The 24,512-nt window shown below is 42.1% G+C and overlaps 1 protein-coding gene across 1 annotated transcript in view; it reads right to left on the bottom strand.

Moving 5' to 3' along the window:
- The window catches only part of LOC126142041 (lachesin-like), a 703,294-nt gene extending 679,664 nt beyond the window's left edge, over positions 1–23,630 (bottom strand). The window contains exons 1-2 of the mRNA XM_049915285.1: positions 23,517–23,630; positions 23,362–23,416 (exon numbers count right to left, since the gene is read on the bottom strand). Of these exons, the coding sequence (XP_049771242.1) occupies positions 23,362–23,416; positions 23,517–23,630 (169 nt within the window). The remainder of the gene's footprint in view (positions 1–23,361; positions 23,417–23,516) is intronic.
- Between the last annotated feature and the right edge of the window lie 882 nt (positions 23,631–24,512).

Consider the following 24,512-nt stretch of genomic DNA (forward strand, 5'->3'; position numbering starts at 1 on the left):
TACGAGTGTATGGAACTTGGGTTACTGTGTGTTGACATTCGTCGTCAGCCGTTACAGGAAGCAGAGGGCACTGCAGAGGCGGTCTCACGGACCCTACACTGACGAGTAGCACCGCGTACGGGACAATTCCGGTTTCTTACTTCTACAAAAAATCAAATGTGTGCGAAGTCTTATACGACTTAACTGCTAAGGTCATAAGTCCCTAAGCTTACACACAACTTAACCTAAATTACAAACACACGCACCCATGCCCGAGGGAGGACTCGAACCTACGCCGGGACCAGCCGCACAGTCCATGACTGCAACGCCCCGATCGCTCTGCTAATCCCGCGTGGCTTACTTCTACACACGGTATACTCTAGCTGCCGGCTGTGACGACACTGCATCACCATATATTGGCATATGTTGACTCCGCAATCGATGCTCCTGCTGCTTCAACCTCGCGATCTTTTGATTCCGTGCCGTCTTTACAAAGAATGTTGTCAGTGACTTTCATTTCGGTGGCTCCCTTAACTACACTATCCCACAAGCCATTAGTGCCAGCCACGACAGAGATTACTTTAAATTTGAACCGATGACTATTTTCTACAACACGCTCAACTAAACACGATTTATCGGGTTAGTGCAGTGCTCACTGTTTGACCGACGCAGGATAGCCACACTAATTCGTGGGCCCTAGATGTTCTGAGACGAACCGCACATTTAACTGGTCCTGTCAATTGCCTGATTTCTGTTGATACCTGTAGAACGATTTCGTGTCTTTTCAGCAGACAGCTTTCCCGGTACGGAAAGGCATCAAAGAAGTTTCTTTTCTTGCTCCTCGTCAATAGTCTTACTGTGATTCTTGCTTAAGATGGTTTCGCTTATTTGGTGATCGTTGTAGCCACTGCTCCTGAAGACCTAAGCTGATGCCAGGTTATGAGTGGCAGATGCTGTTGTTGCACGACGTACCAAAGTTTTACACAGTGCGCTTCTGCGACGGGCGAGGAATACTTGGTCCTAAGCTAGTTGTAATTTAACTACCTGACGCGGCTGCAAACCTAAGAACATTTTACTCAGCTTTTGATTTTCATTGCTTTCTAGGTGATGAGACTCTTCCTTGCACGGATGGGTCTTCGCGAAAGTTACTGTGATTTCTAACTGTTATTCTTGCATTCTTGCAAGTCTTTTTGTGCGACTTGTAGGGGAAAACTGTTTTATGTTTTCGGTTTGCTAAAGAAGATTTTACACTCATTGGTGTAGTAAAACTCTTCCTTGCACGGATGAGTCTTCGCGAAAGTTACTGTGATTTCTAAGTGTTATTCTTGCTCGTTTTCTTGTGTGACTCGTAGGGGAGAACTCTTTTTATGTTTTCGGTTTGCTGAAGAAGGTTTTACACTATTGGATAAATAATTAGTATCAGCGGCCCACACTCCACCTGTTAATTAATTATTTGCCTACTCAACTTTAAAGTCTGTCTCACCACTGCCTATTTTTTTTTCAGACGTGCCGACTACGAAGGTGATTCATTGATGGTCAAAATTACACTACTGGCCATTAAAATTGCTACACCACGAAGATGACGTGCTACTGACGCGAAATTTAACCGACAGGAAGAAGATGCTGTGATATGCAAATGATTAGCTTTTCAGAGCATTCACACAAGGTTGGCGCCGGTGGCAACACTTACAACGTGCTGACATGAGGAAAGTTTCCAACCGATTTCTCATACACAAACAGCAGTTGACCGGCGTTGCCTGGTGAAACGTTGCTGTGATGCCTCGTGTAAGGAGGAGAAATGCCTACCATCACGTTTCAGACTTTGATAAAGGTCGAATTGTAGCCTATCGCGAATGCAGTTTTTTGTATCGCGACATTGCTGCTCGCGGTGGTCGATATCCAATGACTGTTAGCAGAATATGGAGTCGGTGGGTTAAGGAGGGTAATACGGATCGCCGTGCTGGATCCCAACGGCCTCGTATCACTAGCAGTCGAGATGACAGTCATCTTATCCGCATGGCTGTAACGGATCGTGCAGCCACGTCTCGATCCCTGAGTCAACAAATGGGGACGTTTGCAAGACAACAACCATCCGCACGAACAGTTCGACGACGTTTGCAGCAGCATGGACTATCAGCTCGGAGACCATGGCTGCGGTTACCCTTGACGCTGCATCACAGACAGGAGCGCCTGCGATTGTGTACTCGACGACGAACCTGGGTGCACGAATGGCAAAACGTCATTTTTTTCTGTTTACAGCATCATGATGGTCACATCCGTGTTTGGCGACATCGCGGTGAACGCACATTGGAAGCGTGTATTCGTCATCGCCATACTGACGTATCACCCGGTGTGATGGTATGGGGTGCCATTGGTTACACGCCTGGGTCACCTCTTGCTCACATTGACGGCACTTTGAACAGTGGACGTTACATTTCAGATGTGTTACTACCCGTGGCTCTACTCTTCATTCGATCCCTGCGAAACCCTACATTTCAGCAGGATAATGCACGACCGCATGTTGCAGGTCCTGTACGGGCCTTTCTGGATACAGAAAATGTCGACTGCTGCCCTGGCCAGCACATTCTCCAGATCTCTCACCAATTGAGAACGTCTAGACAATGGTGGCCGAGCAACTGGCTAGTCACAATACGCCAGTCACTACTCTTCATGAACTGTGGTATCATGTTGAAGCTGCATGGGCAGCTGTACCTGTACACGCCATCCAAGCTCTGTTTGACTCAATGCCCAGGCGTATCAAGGCCGTTATTACGGCCAGATGTGGTGGTTCTGGGTACTGATTTCTCAGGATCTATGCACCCAAATTGCGTGAAAATATAATCTCATGTCAGTTCTAGTATAATACATTTGTCCAATGAATACCCGTTTATCATCTGCATTTCTTCTTGGTGTAGCAATTTTAACGGCCAGTAGTGTATTATGCCGATTATTCACGATAACAGAGGGTGACTTCAATCAACTGACGTGTAGATACTCCCGTATCATTCCTTGCACACTTTTTTTATTTACTCCGGCTGCTTTCACACGGGTCGCTATGACACTGTCTCCTGCATCAACCGCTTGACTTATGCGTAGAAGTGACAACCAACGTCCTCAGTTTGTAGTTGGACATATTGTAATCTCTATTTTCCCCTGCAGTTCTTGCCATCTACGGCACCCTCTAATACCAGGGAAATTTTTTTCACATTTTTTAACGTATGTTCTGTCATCCCACCCCTTGTTCTGACTATTGCTTTCGACGTATTCTGTCCCTCGCCGGCTCTGCGAAGAACTTCCACATTTCTTATCGGTCAACTTCATTTTCTGCGTCTTTCCGTAACACCAAGTATCAAACTCTTCGATTCTCCGTTTTTTCAGTTTTCGTAATTACTAACAGGAAATAGTGTAACAGGTAGACCAGTGTATAGAGGAAGTGTTTGGTACAGCATGAAATGAAGAGCAGAATGAAACCAGTGGAGAAACATTGACGAAACAGGACAAACTGGCAGAACGAGTAATAACTGATGTTACACACTATTTTGTTTGACGGCAACCGCAGCCATAAATAGACGTATTGAATAATAACCATCCGCAGCTCGTGGTCGTGCGGTAGCGTTCTCGCTTCCCACGCCCGGGTTCGATTCCCGGCGGGGTCAAGGATTTTCTCTGCCTCGTGATGACTGGGTGTTGTGTGATGTCCTTAGGTTAGTTAGGTTTAAGTAGTTCTAAGTTCTAGGGGACTGATGACCATAGATGTTAAGTCCCATAGTGCTCAGAGCCATTTGTTTCAATAATAAACGCTTGACTTCTCTTCTTAAAATTTATTTGACAGCCTGTTTCGTAGTTTAGAAGCCAAATCATCAGGTTAGATCTGTTTTGATGGATTGCGACCCTCGAGTCAACGGTTAACCGGTCATGTTCAGCTTACTGTCGTCCTTTCCGGATTCTTGGTAGGAGCTCTTTTTGACTGAATGTCCCAACAAAATATCGGTTTCATGTCACTTTAGGTTGGGCACATATTTCTTGACCGTTCTTATAGTTTCTAAAAATTTCTTAGGCGCGCTTTCTGGTTACCTGACGAATCGCTAATTTCATTGTTTTTATTTCTAGACAAGGATTGTTCGATCCTGTCCATGTCACATATTTAATGCAGTGATTTAATAGACTATATAAGGAAGTTGCTCTATTTCTCACTGTTGATTGTAACTATAATGTGCCACAATTGAAGCGAACTCTCTTTTTCTGATTTAACGTACCTAACCTTTTGATGTGCCTTCTAGGTTACAAAACCGGTCTTTAAAAATATTATTAACTAGAGCAGCCAAGCAGTCATTATTCGAGACGAGTAACTAATGAAGTGTTTTACGTTAACGTGTGTAAAACCGCCACTGTACAGTAGTGGGAAAGAGATACGGAAGCGCTGAACTGTTCCGGAACTACGATTCCTACGCGTAAGAGGAAACCATCGTGTTCTTGTTCCTGACTTCCTTTTAAACGGCCGCAGAATGAGAACTGTGGAGGTATCCGGCGCGCCGTGGCGCGAGTAAAAGTGGTTACCCGACCCCGAAAGAAGATTAATGACCCACAGAGAGAAGGAGAGAGAGAGAGAGCAAGAGGGAGGGAGGGGGAGAGAGAGAGAGAGAGAGAGAGAGAGAGAGAGCACAGCTAGCGCCGGGAGATCGCCGCCTCGGGATAAACTTTATCTTCATTTGCAGGCGCCGGCAGAGGCACGCGAAACAGCCGGGACGCGTGTCGTCCCGTGGATAAATGATGCCATCTCCCGCGGGAACCAAAAGCAGCAGGCGATCTGCGATTCCCCGCCCGATATCCGTTCCCTCCATTTTCACTCAGACTGCGTGTCCGACAACATTCCCTTCCGGTGCTCTCGTAATCATTGCTGTGACGCTTAATTAAGAGAAATGCAACGTTCCCCAATCGTGAGAGATGAATCTGAACATGTCCTTCGGAGTCTCAAAGAAGGAAAAGCAACCGGTCTTGATGACATGCTATAACATTGCTGAAAAATTTTGGAAACAAAAGGAAAGACCAATTATTCAGTGTAATAAATGACTGCTACGAAAGAGAAGACCTCTCACACGATAGAACCGTTACCATTACTAGAACAGTTGATTGCTCCAATTACAGAATATTATCAGGATTAACACATGCCTCCTAAGTGCTCAATAAATACCCGACGGTTGTAAGTGAAGTGCAGCTCCTCACGGAGCTTTAGTTATCGCATGGCAACGAAACTTGGTAGCTACTGCAATTTTTTAGTGCGGAACCGATTTAGGCTGGAAAAAAATTAGTTCCAATTTAGCCGCCAGGTGCAAATTTGGCACTGAACAGCACCTCATCGATTTCCGGTGTTCATATAGAACAAATTGTGCAGGTGGCCGTTACAAATAAAATCAACATTATGTCTTTCTCACTTGTTTGACCTTTCTGCCCACGTCCCGTCCCTAATTCATACATACCGAAACATTTCTATATCTCTTTCTTGCATTCACAGCTCCATATTGGCACCAGGAGGACAAAACTGGAACTTTTTTTTTTCCAGCGTAAATCGACTACACGTTAACGCCTTAGAATATTACTACGTTCCGCTACCATACGATAATTACAGTGCACACTAGCTTCTGTGAGTAGGTATACATTAATTAATACCCCCTGGTAGTTACGAGTGGGATAAAGGAAAGGCGTGTAAGTACGTTGAAGACCAATTTATATTAGAGAAGGCAGAGGAAGAAGAGAATCACTTTTGACTTTGCGTATGTTATTGGAGTGAAGGATGGATATGAACCGATACTTATCTTACCTTCATTGAGGTAGAAAAATCTTTCGACAGTGTGAACAGGAAGCTACTCTTTAGAACTACGAAGAGATAAAGCACAAAAATGAAGATCAATAAAGTAGAGGAAGAGGCCAATATTAGAAAAGGTGTTAGACAAAGTTGTCCCCTATGAATGTGTTCATTGCGGTAGCTATTCATGTCATGATGAAGACAGAAGGAACGAAAACCAAAGGTGAAAGGATACACTGCATCGTAAGAGCAGTCCGAAAAACGAAAAGAATTCTGAAAGCTGTATCAGATACTCTTAAACTGTGGAAATTAAAAAGGACAAGTTGAACATGAAACGAATAATAGAACGGGAAAATATTAAAGAAATTAAAACCAATATAAAATTGATGACTTTAGAACTGATCAGGTGAAATAGCTTTTCATCTTGGTAGTATGATCATGGAACACAATAGCTGCTTAATGAAAGTGAAGATCATAATTGCATTGGAAAACAGAAAAACATTTTAAACAGCAAACGTTTGAAACCAAAAAACTCCTTTGAAAAATAATTTTATGAAGTACACTGCTCTACGTAAGTCAAATTTGGAATCTGGTTAAACGGTAACGGAATTGACTCGAAGCTGCTGAACAGTGGATGTGGAGATAAATGATAAGAACGAGAGGGACGGAAAGGAGAAACCATCCTGGAAGTTCGAGTTCTAAAGAGGGAAAAGTGTTCCATTGCTATTCAACTATCGTAAATTTTAATACAGCAAATTTTATTCAGAGGAAGACATAATTTATAGGTTAGACCTATAATGATAAGCGTCATACAAAATAAGTACAAAATGTACCTGTTTTATAGCCTATAACTACAATTTTACTGCTCAAAATGTTTTTGAAAAAGAAGTCATAATTTACGTTACGTATGCACTAGTTACAAATTAATACAGCTGTAAGAGTATCCTACACACACAATGAGTAAACAGTTTTCTGATTTAGACACTATTATTACAGTCTAAGCAGGATCTAGCTCGTTATTGGACAGATATTGCTTTTTAGCAGGGAATGTCGTCGTCATTCTTCGTTTACTCGAAGGACAAATGAGCGAAGTTTTTCTCCTTGAGCTTGTTAAAGGTTCTGCTGCTAGTCGCGTGAAATTATTGAAGTAATTCGCCTATTACGGTACTGTCAAAATCAAACTCAGCACCATTCATATAGCGCTGTTTTCAGCAGCAAAAGACGAGGTTAACACTAAATAGGACCAATGTGATATAATCTGAAACTTTTATAACTTCGACTGCTTGATTTTCACCTAATATACTACACTAAGATAAATTCTAAACTATAAAACGGACATACCGCTTATTACAAAACAGGACACGATTATTAAACTATCGTAATATTTACGACAAGAGCACGAGTGCTAGTAATAAATAATTTATCCCTTGTTAACAACTATGTTTGCCATGAAGATACTCTAGAGCACTACCCTTTCAGGTGGGAACGGCAAACAGATACCAACTGAATCGTAAATTTTACGAGGGTCTACTAAGCCAGGATCAAGGAAAGTCGAAGAAAAGGGAAGAGTATTAAAGAAAATGGAAAATAGAAAAGTAAAATATGCCACACATGTTATCAGACACAACACTCATCATTAATATTCTTGAAATAAAAGAGAAAGACAGGAAGGTGACGGTATGGGAAGAAGTTTTGGACATCGAAGAGAGGATAGACTGTGACGATTATACGAAACTGAAACGAACAGCCAACGACAGAAGAGAGTGGTTGCATCGACAAGGCATTAGCCTTTGGAGAAAGTGTGGTCGTAATACGAGTCACTCCCGTAAAAGAGTTAGTTGCAAGACGTGGAGACGTGACGCAATGGCTGAAAGCAGGTAATGTGTTGGAGATGCCCGTCAACTCACGATCAACGACCTTGCCCTTCTTGTTGTTGTATTAGTGTCGACTGCCGAACGTGTCTTTATGGAATGGTGTACTACTGGTAGATAAGTAACAAGTTATAAGAACATCACTCGTTTCAGGAGCCTAACCGATAAGGACCAAACGCGAGCGTCGTCCTTTGTCAACATCAGCCGGTTTCAAAATCGACAGAAACTGCTGTTACCAGTGAATGAAGTCCCATGTAAACCAGAATCAGAGCGAACATTTAGAACTGAATTGCATCCAGTGGACATATGAAGTCTAATACCTGGCAAAAGGACATTTTAAGCTGCACATCTTGTATGGGCCAAACATCATAGAAGGTGGTCAGCGCATGAGTCGTGTAGTGAGGTCCAAATAGTCACGATTTTTTGTACTATGGCTTAGGCCCAAGCATTCCGGTTACCATGGACGTGAAGCCGGATATTTATTTCAACATTCTCGGAGCACTAGTGCTCTTCCCTTTTCTACATTTTCATCATGAGTGTCCTGTGGAAACACCTATCTTCCATGATGACAACATATGTATTCACATATGTGTTCTAGTTCTTGGTTTGACAAGCAACTAGTCTCACAATTTCACATCTATGTCCCTTTAAATCATCCTGTCACAGTCCAAAATAGTATCCAGCTATTTGGAACAACAGGCGAAATGGTGGAACTAACATCCTGACCAATTCATAGCTAAATGCAGTCTAATGTGTGAGAGCGTATCTTGAACCCAATGCTCTTAACTATTTGTTGGAGGTATTGTAGTCTACCTTCCTCTACAGTTTTTACCCACTACAATTTTCAGCAATCTGTAGCATCATATTTCAAATGCTTCGATTTTTTTTCTGTTCCGGTTTTCCCACAGTCCATCTATCACTTTACCACATACTCTGCTCTGGATGTACATTTTCAAAAATTTCTTGCTCAAATTACTAGGAGATTTCTTTAGGACCAGGAATTCTCTCTTCCCTTTTGTAAGGCTGCTTTTAATGTCTTCCTTACTTCGTCCGTCATATGTCAGTTTGCTTCCAAGGTAGCAGAATTTCTTGACTTCGTTTACTTCGTGATCATCAATTTTGATGTTAAGTTTACGGGTAATCGCATGTCCGCTGCTCTTCATTACTTTCGTCTTTCCTTTATCTATTCTGTAACTTTTTTCACTGACGGTAGCAATGTCATAAGCGATATCATCGTTGTCTAGTTTTATCCTCACTACTGAACCTTTCTTTTATTTCTGTTGAACAGCAGGGTCAAAAGACTGCATCCTGTCGTACATCATTGTTAATGGGAGTACCTCATTCTTCGTCTTCCCCTCGTATTGCTCCCTCTTGTGTCCTGCACTATATATTACCCGTGTTTCCCTATAGTTTACACGTACCTTCCTGACAACTACAACATCTTGAAACATTTTAGAATTTCAAACGATTTTTTAGATGGCAAATTCTATGTACCTATCTTGATTTTTCTTCGTAAGTCTTGCTTCCATTATGAAGTAGAATGACAGAACTGTCTCTGTGATGCCTTCATTTTCCTAAAGCCAAATTCATGGTCCTCTAACAGGTCCTAAAGTTTCTTTTCCACTCATCTGTATATTATTCTTGTTTAGCAACTGGGACGCATGATCTGATAAGGTGATTGCTGTGTTGTTATCGCACTGATCTTCCCTTGCCTTATTCGGAATATGGTGAACGATATTTTTTCGAAATTCTGATAATATTTCACGAGTCTCATTCCATACGCCAGAGTCGTTGTTGCCACTTCCCACAGAGATTTTAGAAATTCACCAGGAATGTTAATGAGTTACTTGTTTCATAGATTAAATTCACGATGAATCAAATAAGGAATACTTATTGTACAGGTAAATAAAAAAAAATAATAACGTTTATGTAGCTGCATACTGGTCATTTACAGGCTTTTACGTTTTTAATAATTAACTGTAGTTAACATTTATCAGTGGTGTAGTAGGAGTCGCTAAGCAAAAGCTCGTTAATCTACATATGAAAACGTTTCTGCTGTATGTCATATAATTTATTTCCATGGGTTGATTCTAAAATAGCTGCATGTTTCAACCCTTTCTGTGTTAAAGTTCGAGACATTAATGGTTACCGCAGATCATCTTTCCTTGTAGTGTTACCTATCCCTTCCGCCTTATTTTATTGCAAATTTTCGAAAGCTCTGTTAAATTTTGACTCTAATACTGGATCCCATATGACTTAGATAACGTCTTCCATTTCATTTTCTATCACATCATCAGAAAAGTCATCCCTCTCATATACACAGTCAATGTACTCTTTCCACTTATCGACTCACTCCTCTGCGTTTAAGAGTGGCAATCCCATTTCACTCTTAATGTTGTTTCGACTTATGAATCAGTCATTCCGATGAAGATTTCTTTTTCGTTTTCTTCAAATTTCTCCTGCAACCATTTCGCCTTGACTACCCTGCCCTTTCTATCTATTTCTTAGTAAATAAATTATATTACTGTACTCGTGTATTTTCCTGAACGTTGTTTTATTCCCTTTTTTTGTCGACCAGTTGAAATATATCTTCTGCTGAAATTTCCTGGCAGATTAAAACTGTGTGCCGGACCGAGACGAGTCTCTGCGAACCGTCAGTATGCAGGTAAGTGATCGTCCATCCCTTGACCCACACAACTAGGTCACTCCAGTCCGGGGCAACGCGGAGGTACTAGCCAAGGAACTATCGACCCAGTTTCCAGACTTCGCCGATGGCAGCGCAACTTAGGTGGTGGAAAACGTCAAACTGGACAAAGCGGAGTGTCCGACAAACCGATTGCTTTTGATACCTTGTTGTCGGAGGGAAGGAAAGGCTAGTGGACATGACGCCAACCCGTGGGCCACCCCGTCGATGGGTTTTTGAGTCAGATGTTGTTGCCCGATATGCAGGGAAGTAGTGTGGCACCTTGCAAAGTAATTTCTATACGAGATCACAGAAAAATATGCCGAATGGCAATTGTTCCAGCCACAATATCTTTTTATGCAGATTCCGTGAACTAGAACACCGGCTACGTGAGATCTAGCTCATCTCATAATGTTGGCTTTATATCGCGCTCTGTTTGAGCTGTCTCACCATTGCGTCAACTAATCTGCTGACTAGACAAATGTTACACTAATGGTTTGCGTATGTTGTCAGCCACCTTCTATAAATTTGTTCTTGGCTAAGCTTGTATGACCGTGAAACGAACAATGCAATTTATACGTGTTATTCTGTGACAACTTTCCTTATTATACCATCGTGACGTCTTCTCACGGTGCATCTGGACAAACAGGTATTTAGGGTAGTCAAGATAAATGGGACTCTCTGTCTCTCTCTCTCTCTCTCTCTCTCTCTCTCTCTCTCTATATATATATATATATATATATATATATATATATATATATATATATATATATTGCACATTCACTCTAACATAAATGTAAAAAAAAATCCTAGTTTTAGAGAACATAACAGCTTCCTGTACAGAAACAAAAGTCTTGGCTGCATCCATCCTTGAGCAACAATGTTGGCCGTGTATTTCACAATAATTAACAGTCTACTTCTCATTTCTGATTACTTCACAAATTACTCTCTTGCAGTACACATCCCCACATGTATCATTTAAAGGTTTTATTTCGTGGGGACAGTCACTAGCCAGAACAGCGACGCCAAAATCACGAACACCGCCTTAGAGCAACTACCATCGTTAGGGTGAATGGATGTCTTTCCCTGACAGTAAGGAATATTTGTATTGGTCGAAGTATTTTTCCGTAGTTATCCTTAGTTTTTTCCTTGCCATCAGTTCTCTATACCCACTCTCACTCCTAAATGTGCTAAGGCGTTTCATTCACTTGAATTCATGGTGTCCGTTCCTTCGAAAGAACAGCATTATCACAACTCCACGGACTATTTCGGTACTCCTCACGACCGATTCACACCCCCACCGAGCGCCATCTCTTTGCAGTCTTTAGAAATAACAGGCATCATACATTCAAATAATTGATAAGCCTGGCTGGACAATAGATCCACATTTTTTTCAGTGCGAATGCACAAATACGTCCGACCTCCTGTGTAAATCTCTAAGTAACGTACAGGATTATAATGTACAGGGACTGCATTTATTCACATGTGTACCACGGTCAGTCGAAATTGTTCGACTCGCTCTTACTATATACGAAAACATACACACACATACACACACACACACACACACACACACACACACACATGCGCGCGCTCACAAAGGCACATCCTTTTCTAAACATATAAATTAAATTACTGAGACTATTTATTTACTTACATTTTTTGTTTATCTATAAAAAAGCAGAGTGTGGAAAGTAGACACTGAATGCAGAATGTTGTTTACAAAATCTCCCATCACAATCTATCTACCCAGCAATCATCATATGTTACAAAATAGAAAAAAACATCGATATGACAATAACAAGTTCAAATGGGTAAAGTTCAAATAAGCAGAAAATCTAAAAATACATAAAAAATAACATGACTGACAGACATACCATTAAAAGAATTTTGATACAATTATCAATGCCATGTTATGTTTTTTATGTATTTTTAGATTTTATATTTTTTATTTATTCTTAGGTTTTTATCTATTCTAAGATGTCCTGTATATCTGGCATGCGGCCATCTGAACTTGTTATAGTCACGTTAGTGTTTCTTTTCTTTTCACTTCTCGAGCATATGCGAAAATGTGATAGTGGACTCGGTTTTCATGCATTCACTTGCTAATATAGGAGATGCAGTTGTTTTGTAAATGACTGAATAAATCAATGGTAAATTAAATGCAAGGTCTCGTCACGATACTTGAGGATGGTGGTTTATGCGTGATGCCGTATTCTCAATGTCTCTTGGCCCTTTGTGTACCTAGGATAATGAAACGGTTCTTATTATGTTTCATCTATTAGTAATATGTAATAAGTAATGGCTCTATTTATGATCCTAAATACCTAAGCAGTTCTTCCAGAAAGGAAATAATAGAATCGTCAGCGATTTTTTTTACACACCCTAGAGGCGTAATGACGCTATAAAGACACTCATGTATACTGTAAGGAACTGTGTCCCTACAACAGTGTACTGAAAGACACAAACGGTAAATATATTAACGATGATGATCTCATGCCTAGATCGATAAAATCGGTTATTTTTTAGTACGTGAGTCATCTTGGTGCTGTTAACAGAACTTTAAACTAAAATTTAGAATAGGTGTAACGACAGTGCGGAACAGTAATGGATGCCGTATCAAAATGCACTTAATATATATAGAAGTCTGAGAAGAACGTATGCAGTTGCAGAAATGCAAGGTGCAACGAAAAAGACTAGTGAATACTGGAATAAATGGTGCTTCAGGCGTAAAACGTTACGTGCATACAGAGTTTTCAGTCGGCGTGGCATTCTAGCAGAAACTGTTGGCAGGTGACTAATTTTCACGAAAGACAGCCATTTCTACGGACGGAATTTAGTTCGTTGTTGATTTATAATCGGTGAAAATACTTTTATTCGCAGATATATCACCAACTAGGATGTCTTGTATCACTGACGCAATGAATTTCCGTGCTCTGATGAGACTGAACGTTTAGTGATGGTCATACCCTGAATTGATTATGATAAATTAAAACGGTGTTTGAATTCGGAAAGAAATTATATGAGTGTGTGTCAAGTAGAATCGTTGGAAAGGCTTTTGCATGCGTCGTTAGAGATACTTGTAAGTGAATCCACTTCGGCTTATAAATTCTTTACTTCTCTTAGAAAACACAGCCAGGGCATTTTCAAGTGTCGAGTGTCGAAATAAGAGTCCAGTTAAGACGAAAATGATATTTAATAGTGATGTGAAGTGCCGAACGCTGACTTAATGGTCGGCCGGGCTCTGTGGCCGAGAGGTTCTAGGCGCTTCAGTCCTTAACCGTGCGCCTGCTACCGTCGCAGGTACAAATCCTGCCTGGGGCGTGGATTTGTGTCATGTCTTTAGGTTAGTTAGGATTAAGTAGTTCTATGAAACTTCCTGGCAGATTAAAACTGTGTGCCCGACCGAGACTCGAACTCGGGACCTTCGCCTTTTGCGGGCAAGTGCTCTACCATCTGAGCTACCGAAGCACGACTCACGCCCGGTCCTCACAGCTTTACTTCTGCCAGTATGTCGTCTCCTACCTTCCAAACTTTACAGAAGCTCTCTCCGCTGCAGAGTGGAAATTCTCATTCTGGAAACATCCCTCAGGCTGTGGCTAAGCCATGTCTTCGCAGTAGCCTTTCTTTCAGGAGTGCTAGTTCTGCTAGGTTCGCGGGAGAGCTTCTGTAAAGTTTGGAAGGTAGGAGACGAGATACCGGCAGAAGTAAAGCTGTGAGGACCGGGCGTGAGTCGTGCTTAGTAGCTCAGATGGTAGAGCCCTTGCCCGCGAAAGGCAAAGGTCCCGAGTTCGAGTCTCGGTCGGGCACACAGTTTTAATCTGCCAGGAAGTTTCATATCAGCGCACACTCCGCTGCAGAGTGAAAATCTCATTCTGGTAGGTGGTTCTATGTCTAGGGGACTGATGACCTCAGATGTTAAGTCCCATAGTGCTCAGAGCCATTTGAACTTAATCGTCTATTACAGAGACAGCTATCGAAAGCAAATGGTTCAAAGTTTTGTTTTCTGTCGCTATTGTATTGCACATGTGTCTTTACAAACGATTTTTTTCGGTCGTTTATGCTCATCTTCGGAACGGAAAACTGTTTGAAACATTTATTACATTATTCCAAAACGCAAATGTTTTAAATATTTCCTATTTCTCACTTTTCATGTATACAACAGTTCGTTCAAAAATTTTGTGTGGAGTTTGTTGATTTATGTACAGAAAACGGAAGAAGAGAAGAATTGACGAATGAGGTGGGAGCCATGTAGAGGATGAACTGGACCCTGTGTTCCTATTCTCAGTTCACGTCACAGTTTCGTTGAATCTTGGTCGTGTTGGTGATATTTGATACACACATGCAATTCATATTTTGTCGGGTGAGAACCATGATGCATTATGTTCTTCTGTACATTGACTTTACACATTTGACTTTTTAAATTATTTTTTTCATTGTCCCTTAACTAATTGTATTTTAGCTAGTTGTTATCATGTCGTCAGCCTCTATGGACGGACGTTGAAGTACTGTCAAATCTCGAGCAGGTGACAAGCTGTTGGACATCCAAGCATCATCATAGAATGTGCAGGTTAGAGACTTGCCCCTTACGTAAAGGACGATAAGCGTCAATCTATGGGAGATCTGGCGACTGAGTACAATCGCGGTTCCGGCTCAGTTGTTTCGAGTAAAACAATTCAGCCTACATTGTTGAATATAGCACTCCTACGTCATCGTAACTTACTGTTGCAGTTGGCACGAGATCAGCGATACTCGACCATGGAGCAATGGAAACGTGGCAACTGAATGACTCACATTACTTGTTACAGTAAGTAGCGAACGGATACGCCGTTAACCCGGCGTACGGTTATCGAAACATAAACCACGACCATGGACACAGACTGATGGACGTAGTATTATGATATGTGGGACATTCACCTGCGCTTCCATGGGAATTGTGGTAATTATCGAAGCCATCATGCCAGCTGAAGCCTGCATGAACATTATCGAGGACCACCTGTATTTCTTCATGTGTAACAGCTTACCCGACGAGGTGGCTTCTTCCAGCAGTGTAACTGTCCTTGTCACAAGACCAGAATCGTGCTACAGTGGTTGAGAAGCAAGGGGATGGGCTCACTCTGGTGTCTGGTCCGCCAAATTTGCCTGATCTGAACCCGACGTGACACATGTGGGAAACTAGCGAGCGCCGGTTTCACGCACACAGACCACCGTAACTTACGTGATATACACTCCTGGAAATTGAAATAAGAACACCGTGAATTCATTGTCCCAGGAAGGGGAAACTTTATTGACACATTCCTGGGGTCAGATACATCACATGATCACACTGACAGAACCACAGGCACATAGACACAGGCAACAGAGCATGCACAATGTCGGCACTAGTACAGTGTATATCCACCTTTCGCAGCAATGCAGGCTGCTATTCTCCCATGGAGACGATCGTAGAGATGCTGGATGTAGTCCTGTGGAACGGCTTGGCATGCCATTTCCACCTGGCGCCTCAGTTGGACCAGCGTTCGTGCTGGACATGCAGACCGCGTGATACGACGCTTCATCCAGTCCCAAACGTGCTCAATGGGGGACAGATCCAGACATCTTGCTGGCCAGGGTAGTTGACTTACAACTTCTAGAGCACGTTGGGTGGCACGGGATACATGCGGACGTGCATTGTCCTGTTGGAACAGCAAGTTCCCTTGCCGGTCTAGGAATGGTAGAACGATGGGTTCGATGACGGTTTGGATGTACCGTGCACTATTCAGTGTCCCCTCGACGATCACCAGTGGTGTACGGCCAGTGTAGGAGATGCCGGGTGTTGGCCCTGTGTGCCTCGGTCGTATGCAGTCCTGATTGTGGCGCTCACCTGCACGGCGCCAAACACGCATACGACCATCATTGGCACCAAGGCAGAAGCGACTCTCATCGCTGAAGACGACACGTCTCCATTCGTCCCTCCATTCACGCCTGTCGCGACACCACTGGAGGCGGGCTGCACGATGTTGGGGCGTGAGCGGAAGACGGCCTAACGGTGTGCGGGACCGTAGCCCAGCTTCGTGGAGACTGTTGCGAATGGTCCTCGCCGATACCCCAGGAGCAACAGTGACCCCAATTTGCTGGGAAGTGGCGGTGCGGTCCCCTACGGCACTGCGTAGGATCCTACGGTCTTGGCGTGCATCCGTGCGTCGCTGCGGTCCGGTCCCAGGTCGACGGGCACGTGCACCTTCCGCCGACCACTGGCGACAACATCGATGTACTGTGGAGACCTCACGCCCCCCGTGTTGAGCAATTCGGCGGTACGTCCACCCGGCCTCCCGCATGCCCACTATACGCCCTCGCTCAAAGTCCGTCAACTGCACATACGGTTCACGTCCACGCTGTCGCGGCATGCTACCAGTGTTAAAGACTGCGATGGAGCTCCGTATGCCACGGCAAACTGGCTGACACTGACGGCGGCGGTGCACAAATGCTGCGCAGCTAGCGCCATTCGACGGCCAACACCGCGGTTCCTGGTGTGTCCGCTGTGCCGTGCGTGTGATCATTGCTTGTACAGCCCTCTCGCAGTGTCCGGAGCAAGTATGGTGGGTCTGACACACCGGTGTCAATGTGTTCTTTTTTCCATTTCCAGGAGTGTAGCTCCGGAAATCTGCCAACGGCTTTTTGAATCCAGAATCGTTGCTACAACGCGTTTCAAAGGTGGACCAACACACTACGAAAATTATGGTTATAATTTTCTGGCTTATCAGTGTAATTATTCGTAACTACTTAATCGTGTTGGAAAGTGCATGATGGGAAAAAGTGGGAAGAAATTCTGACCTTTTAAATGTCAACCCGTCACCTGTGACTAGACTATGTATTACAGAACACGATACACTGTTCGCCTCTGCACTCATTCCGACGCAGTCCTAAATAAATGCCGTGTGCCTAGGACCTCCCGTCGGCAAGACCGGTCGCCTGGTGTAAGTCTTATTTAGTTGACGCCGCTTCGGCGGCTTGCGTGTTGATGAGGATGATACGGTGACAAGGACAACACAACGCCTAGTCCCCGAACGGAGAAAAACCCTGACCCAGCGGGGAATCGAACCCGGGGCGCCCCCGCAGGGCACTCTGCAGCGCTGACCAGTCAGCTATGGTGGCGGACGGCTGAGTCACCCGAAAACTCTGTGTTCTATAAAGGAAATAAAGAATTTCAAGAGTCGATTTGGTTTCCTTTAGCAGGATTTTCACTTACAATTAAAGCTTGCAAACTGTGAAACTGACTCATCCCCATCTTGAAATCTGTGAAAATTCACAAAGGTGGATAACTCTAGCTTCAATTGTTTGTGAAGATATGTAATTACTTCCCTGTTTGTTTACAGTTTCCTTCCTTGCGTGATACTCCTTTCTTTCACATTGTAACATGCAATTTCATCCTTTAATACTACGCATTACACTACCCCACCACATTCTGTGATTGTAGACCGATATATCTGTCATTCATTATGAGTAATATTGTTTGTGTTATGTTAAGAAATGTGACCGAAATCTTTTGATTAAAACTTGTACTGACGCTAGAGGATTTTGAAGATTAGGAGCTAGTGGTTGCAAATTTCTCTTTAAGGCGGTAACGAGTTCTTCAAATAGCAACGCGTGTGACACATGACTTAAAAATTGCATATGTTTTCATAGCCAACAACTCCCGGCTACCTTGAAGATGGCAACGCTACATTGAACAACTGCGTACATTCGACTGATATGTGTCAACTGAAGACATTGTCTGTAAATGAGTCCGTGATAATGTTGTGGCACTTTATTTGTGAATGTCCGTCTTGATCACATAAACCGCACATTTCACAATTACGAGTTTCGGCCATTGCCATCTCCAGATCACAAATACATTCTGACGCAGGTATCAACGTCAAAATCTTACTATGTACCTAGATACAGTATATAGATTTTGACGTTAAAGCCTACATCCGAATATTTTTATGATTTGAAGATGGAAATGCCCGAAATCGGTAATTGTGAAAAGCATAGTTTATGTGATCAATGCAAATTGATGTATCCATAGTCTAAAATACATGACTACTTGTCGAATACAGAGTTATCCTCGTTACTGGAAATTGGAGACTTTCTTGCAATATATGTTGCTGCTTGATGTACACAGAAACGTTTTGCAAATGAAGTCAACTTGCCTGACGAAGATCAAAATGTACACTACATCTTGATCTACACATACATATGCGCTCCAGAAGCAATTGTACAGTGCTCGGCAGGAAGTACTGAGTTGTGTGTAGTGACGAGAAAATGATTGTGTGCTTTAATAAGCACCCTAAACTTACTACCATAATCGTTACGTAACATTAGCATTAAAACTTTAATGTTGCCTACAAGGACTTTTTTTTTAACTATTCTTGTTTCAGTTCGCTCAGAATCTCTGAGGATGCCATACGACCTACATCGACCCTTCACGATCTTTATTAGCACGCTTTTGATTTTTTCGTTTTCCTTTAAGCTGACTTAACTACGCCTAATAGCACAATAGTCCGCGATAATGGTTTATTTTGTAGAGTCACCCAAAAAATTATGTTTCCCATTCGCATTTTTTCCTACTACAGATTTCACATCAAAATTCCGTTTCATGCCGTTTCGTAGCATTAGCAACAGATTTTTAAACGATGTAAAAAGTTTACTATTAATGCTATAAACTGATACTATTGGGTTTGTCCCCTATACATCCGTACTATTTTGTATTTACATCATTTGGGGAAAGCTGCCATTCAGTACGTAACGTGGAAATTATTCCTCTTATTTTAATTTATGGCTGTAATTTTCAGCAGCTGTAGTATTATTTTTTCAGGAAATATTTTGGCTATCAGTTTGCAAATAAATTTTTTATTACCTTTACCGGTATCGTCAAATTAATTTACAGTACGTAAATTTCTGAACATGCCATGATATTATCCTTCAACGAAGAAGGTATTGCCTGTCTTCTAAACTAAGCTTCTGAAGATGAAAAATTAATATGTCGAAATGGGAAGGATAGTAAAAAATTTGTTTGCAGCTGATAACTAAAATTCATCCTGAAAAATTATTTCCCTTTTTGTATTTAATTACACTCATCTGACGACGATAATATGCTTCAGATAAGAGGATAGTGACAGAATAACTTTAAGTTAATAAGGTATTGCAGAGCCTGTATTGTTAAGAAGAACAAGGCATGCTATTTTTAACACCGGCATTGTAATATCTTATTATCAGGCAGCGACTTTCAATTAAAATATCCCATCCTCATGTAAAAAATTACGTACTGTGTGTACGAGTACTAGTTGTGCGCCAGGAACGACGACATATGGAAGTGTGGGTCGTGCACGGATAGCCAAACCGGTAAAGGCGACCGGGAAATCCCGGTCAGGAACAAATTTTCATTGTAGTCATTCACCTATACAGCTTATGGTTGTTCGTATTCGCACCTGCGAATACATTTCATTATTTTGTCCGTATCATATCAATCGCTATCAGTACTTTCGTATGTTGAACATTCACTGTGCAGTATAACTTAATGGGTTCTGTTAGTCATTTTTCTGGTCGCTCACATATTTGAGGAGAAATTTCATACGATTGTTCTTCAATTTCAGTAGGCAGTATGATGCAAACTAGGAAAACGGAATATAGCTGTCGACATATTTCAGTGGTTTGGAAGATATCTCTTTTGAAAAAGGTAATCTGTTATTCACACCAGCGTCCTTTCGAGAATATAGACTAAGTGATATGATATCATTTAACTACAAATGGGCGATCTGACCCTAGAACCATTGACACCTAGAATAAAGGTGTAGTGTTGAGGTGGAACGTAAATGTAGCCGTGGCGTAGGGACTTAACGAATCGAAAGAATCATAGGCTGTCGCGTTCGACTACTTCTTGATTGATTTTGAGAAGTCCGGAGGAAGATGGAGAAGACTAAAGGAAGAGACTCGTGGTTATCATTGGGTTTACTCAGCACGCGAACAGAAGTAGCGTGTCAAACATATTGTAGCAGGAAGCGCTATAAGAGCTGTGTTGTGCATCCTTATTCCCAACGATCCTTCCGTTCCAACACTAGCAAACTAATTCTTCCAAAATGAGTTTTCTACAGCGATCACGACGCTAAAACGACAGATTCCGGTACGCATTTAGTTCGGAGACCGCAATCGTAACTTCGCGGATACAGAAGTACGATGTGAAAATGTGAAAATAATTCTGGATTCTACAGATGTGCGTTTAAAAATGTTCTTCCTTCGACTGGAGTAGGAAAGAATCAAAGTGAGTCTGGTTTACCAATACTCTCGACCACATACCGGTCGGTGACTTGCGCAATTCAAATGTAGCTGAACCATTTCCCACTATTCTACAGAAAGTTCTTACGAGGAATTAATGTAGGTTGATTCTTACAAAGTATAAGACAGCAACCAGCCACTATTAACACTACTATTTATTTAAGTAAATAGCGCCGTAACCGGTTTCGAGCTGACATGTTCATCATCAGACGGCTGTTCACAAGATTTACTAGATGCACTTTACATAATCGCCAGTTTTCGATTTTTATTCTGACGATTATGTAAAGTGCATCTTGTAAATCTTGTGAACAGCCGTCTGATGATGAACTTGTCAGTTCGAAACCGGTTACGGCGCTATTTAATTAAATAAATAGGAGTAATAATAGTGGCTGGTTGTTGTCTTCTTCTCTGTAAGAATCAACCTACTTTAATTGTACACAGCCACGATCTCACCATGTCAGTTTTAGACAAAATAACGAGGAAGTTCTTCATCGGCTGCAAGCTCTGGAGAATTTCGACGGCTCGTCACATGTTCATTTGCTGCTCTCTTAAAGTCATCTGTATCTACATCTAAACCCTGTAAGCCGCTTTATGATGTGAGGTGGAAGGTACTTGTAGTTTTATTATCTTTCCCCCCCCCTCCCCTTTCCCCTCCCTGCTCTATTCATGAGTGGAGAGTGGTAAAGAGGGCTGTCGATTAGTTTCCGTACGAGCTCTTATTGCTCAGATTTTTCTTGTCGTGTTCATTTCACGAGGCGTAAGTGTAAGGAAGCTACGTGTTGAGCGATTCTGCTTTGAACGAACGCTCTCGGAATTGCAAAAATAAACCCGTCCGTGATGCACAACGCCTCTATTGTAGCATCTACTAGCGAAGTTTGTTGAGTATCTCGTTATCTCTCTCGCGCTTACCAAACGAAACCGACTCGCATCATGTTGCATTCTCTTTATCGCTTCTATTAATCCAACCTGTTACGATCCATGATTGACGATCAATATCACTCCTCTCGTGGAAATAGCATTTCCTTAAGATTCTTACAGTGTCAACCTAACAGCGGCTTTTGATAAGATTGGTTTCATGAGCTCATTGCACTTCAGAACGCTCTGAACGGTTCCTCCTACGAATTCTACTGTCGTTACAGTTTCCACAGATTTACCACCAATAGCATAACCAAACAGTAATGGATCGCCGAATAATACGCATTTACATTCAGCATCAAACGCCGGTGCCTGCACCGATCGTTTATGTGCTGCAAGACTTCTTACATTTCGCTACAGCCTTGTGGCGTCGCAACCTCCCTATAGACAACGGAACGACAGCACAACAGCAACCACACTCGAGGGGCGTCCGATGTACTCCATCCATAAATTAACAGCTCTGTGACATTCCGCAGTATTATTGCCGAAATCAGTTTTACATCTGTCGATTTCATTCCGTTAAGGACATGCTGAGCTCCATCTGCTGAATTCAATGATAAATCTGGTCACACACTCGGTAAATTTCTCTTTTGGACTTCTTTTTAAGTTGTGTTCTACTGCTTCGACAGTAGACATTTTTATCTGCGGCACCAAAAGCCTTTAAAAACTCCATTGGACTGCTACAAGTGTCCACAATTTATATGTGGCATAGTCTAAAGCTTAAAATGGCCAGTTTTAGAAATAATCGACATATGGTTTACACCTTTCTGTTCTTTAAGGGGGTGTAGGACGTCAAACGGGCAGACTTGGAACAGGAGAGGCACCACAGGACATTTTAATTTCCACTGTCTATACTTTTACAAGTAAATTCATAAAACTTTGTCATCATTACCAGAAGGGATTCAGGATTCACACTCGTAGCAGCGGAGATTCAAAAACATAACAAAATAATTGTTTTTACATGTGAAATTTCATCATTTTTTTCACTTACTATTGGCTGCATTTGTTGCTATAGGTACACTTTTCTTCATAAGTAGGAGGGACTGTTCGATGAATTTTGCTCAGCATACAAACCATACTTACAGATGTCTGAATCTCTAGAATCTATTTAATTTATGAAGAAATGAATGAGTTGTTACGTTATAAACTTTATGTTTAGAAAAAAATCAAATTTTGTAGTTTATTATCTCAATTTTCTACCACAGTTTTTAATAGATTTGGAAAATTCTAGAGTTTCATACACCTGTAAGTATGGTTAGTATGCTGTGGAAAATTCATCAAAGATTCTCTCCTACTTCTGAAGAAAAATGTACCTATAGCAACAAATGCAGCCAACGGTAAGTGAAAAAATGATGAAATTTCATACCTAAAAAAAATTTATTTCTGTTTTTGCACTTCCACTGCTACGAGTGTGAATCTTGAATACTTCCTGGTCATGCTGACAAAGTTTTATGAATTTATTTGTAAATGTATAGACAGTAGAAAATAAAATGTCCTGTGGAGCCTCTCCTGCTCCAAGTCGGTCCGTTTGACGTCCTACCCCCCTTCAACTCCGCCAGATGACGACATAAGTTGTCGAGCTAGTTGCAGAGCATTAAAAATTTTTACCACATTTTGGAAATATTTGTAAAAATATATTTTGTTCACTGATCGATAGTGCGTAATTCAAGTACTGAAGATTACTCAAATATTTCCTCCTCCTGTGGAAACACCGAATGTGGTAAGTCTTCGGAGGTTTTTTTTGTGTTAATGTCAGCCAAGTAAACAAGATCGCCAGTGTGGCTGCGGCACGGCCCCCCGCTGTGTGGGCTACTCACCGTGGCAGGCGGCTAGCGCGGCCAGCAGCACGGCGGCGGCGGGCAGGCGCGCCGGCCCCGGCGGCGGCGTCGCGGCGGCCGGCGTCGGCCTCATGGTGCGCGGCGCGCGCTGCCACTGCGCCTGCGTCTGCGGCGGCCGCCCATCGCGCACTCACTGCAGCCTCCTCTGCCGCCGGCCGCTGCCTCCTCTCGCTGCTGGAGCCGCCGCGACGCCAGCGCGCCCCCTGCGCGGCGGTGGACCCGCGCACTAGCCGCGCTGCGCTGGACATCTACCTCAGCGGCGCGACGGCATCTGCGGTGCCACTATGGAGAGACGCGTAACAGCTTCTAGCACTGTGGCGTGCGTGGGTTCAACTGCAAGAGGGTGCCCCACCTATTTATTTATTCATTTATTTTATTATTTATTTATTTATTTTATTTATTGCAATCAAAATTGTACGAATTCTTTTGGAACTTGGAATACCAAACAAGTATGTTAGACTTTGTAACCTCCCCCTCACTTATCGACCTTAATGACAGTGAAAAATTAAACCACCTGCACCTAACGAAAATTTGGGAAAAGCAATCGTCACCGAAGTTAATCTGTCGGTGAAGAGGGAGGAAAGGGTTACATCTAAATGAAAGGAAAAATGCAAATGGAATTGGTGGAAATTAATTTTGAGAAAAGGGTAAAATTAATAAAAAGTAAATGTGCAGTAGTCACGTTAACAGTTAATTGGCGTTAATTAGATATTTGAGATTTGGGGAAAATTACGGTCGCCAGTCCTATGGACAACTACTATAATAACTGAAAATGAAAGATTAATGCACATATAATTAGCACTAAAAGCGTGGCAACTGAAGGTCCTTAACAATCACCTCAAAAGCTACGTGAATCTACGCAATTTAGAAATAAGAGATTTACTCTGAACTTGAATTAAATGATTTTGAACAATTAACAATAGTAAAATTTAGTATGTACCAAGCTGAGCTGCAGTCACAGGTAAGCTAAAATATGGTAACAAAACTCGCACTCTTAATTTCTGCTTGTGTAATCTAAATATTGCAGCCAGCTATGAATACTTTAACTGAACTTTGAAATTAAAGCAGTGAAATGGAACGATATTACTTTAATGCTGGCGTTTGAATTTCAACGACAGCCAGGTTCATTC

The sequence above is a fragment of the Schistocerca cancellata genome, chromosome 1, assembly GCF_023864275.1.
Source record: "Schistocerca cancellata isolate TAMUIC-IGC-003103 chromosome 1, iqSchCanc2.1, whole genome shotgun sequence".
Taxonomy (NCBI): domain Eukaryota; kingdom Metazoa; phylum Arthropoda; class Insecta; order Orthoptera; family Acrididae; genus Schistocerca; species Schistocerca cancellata.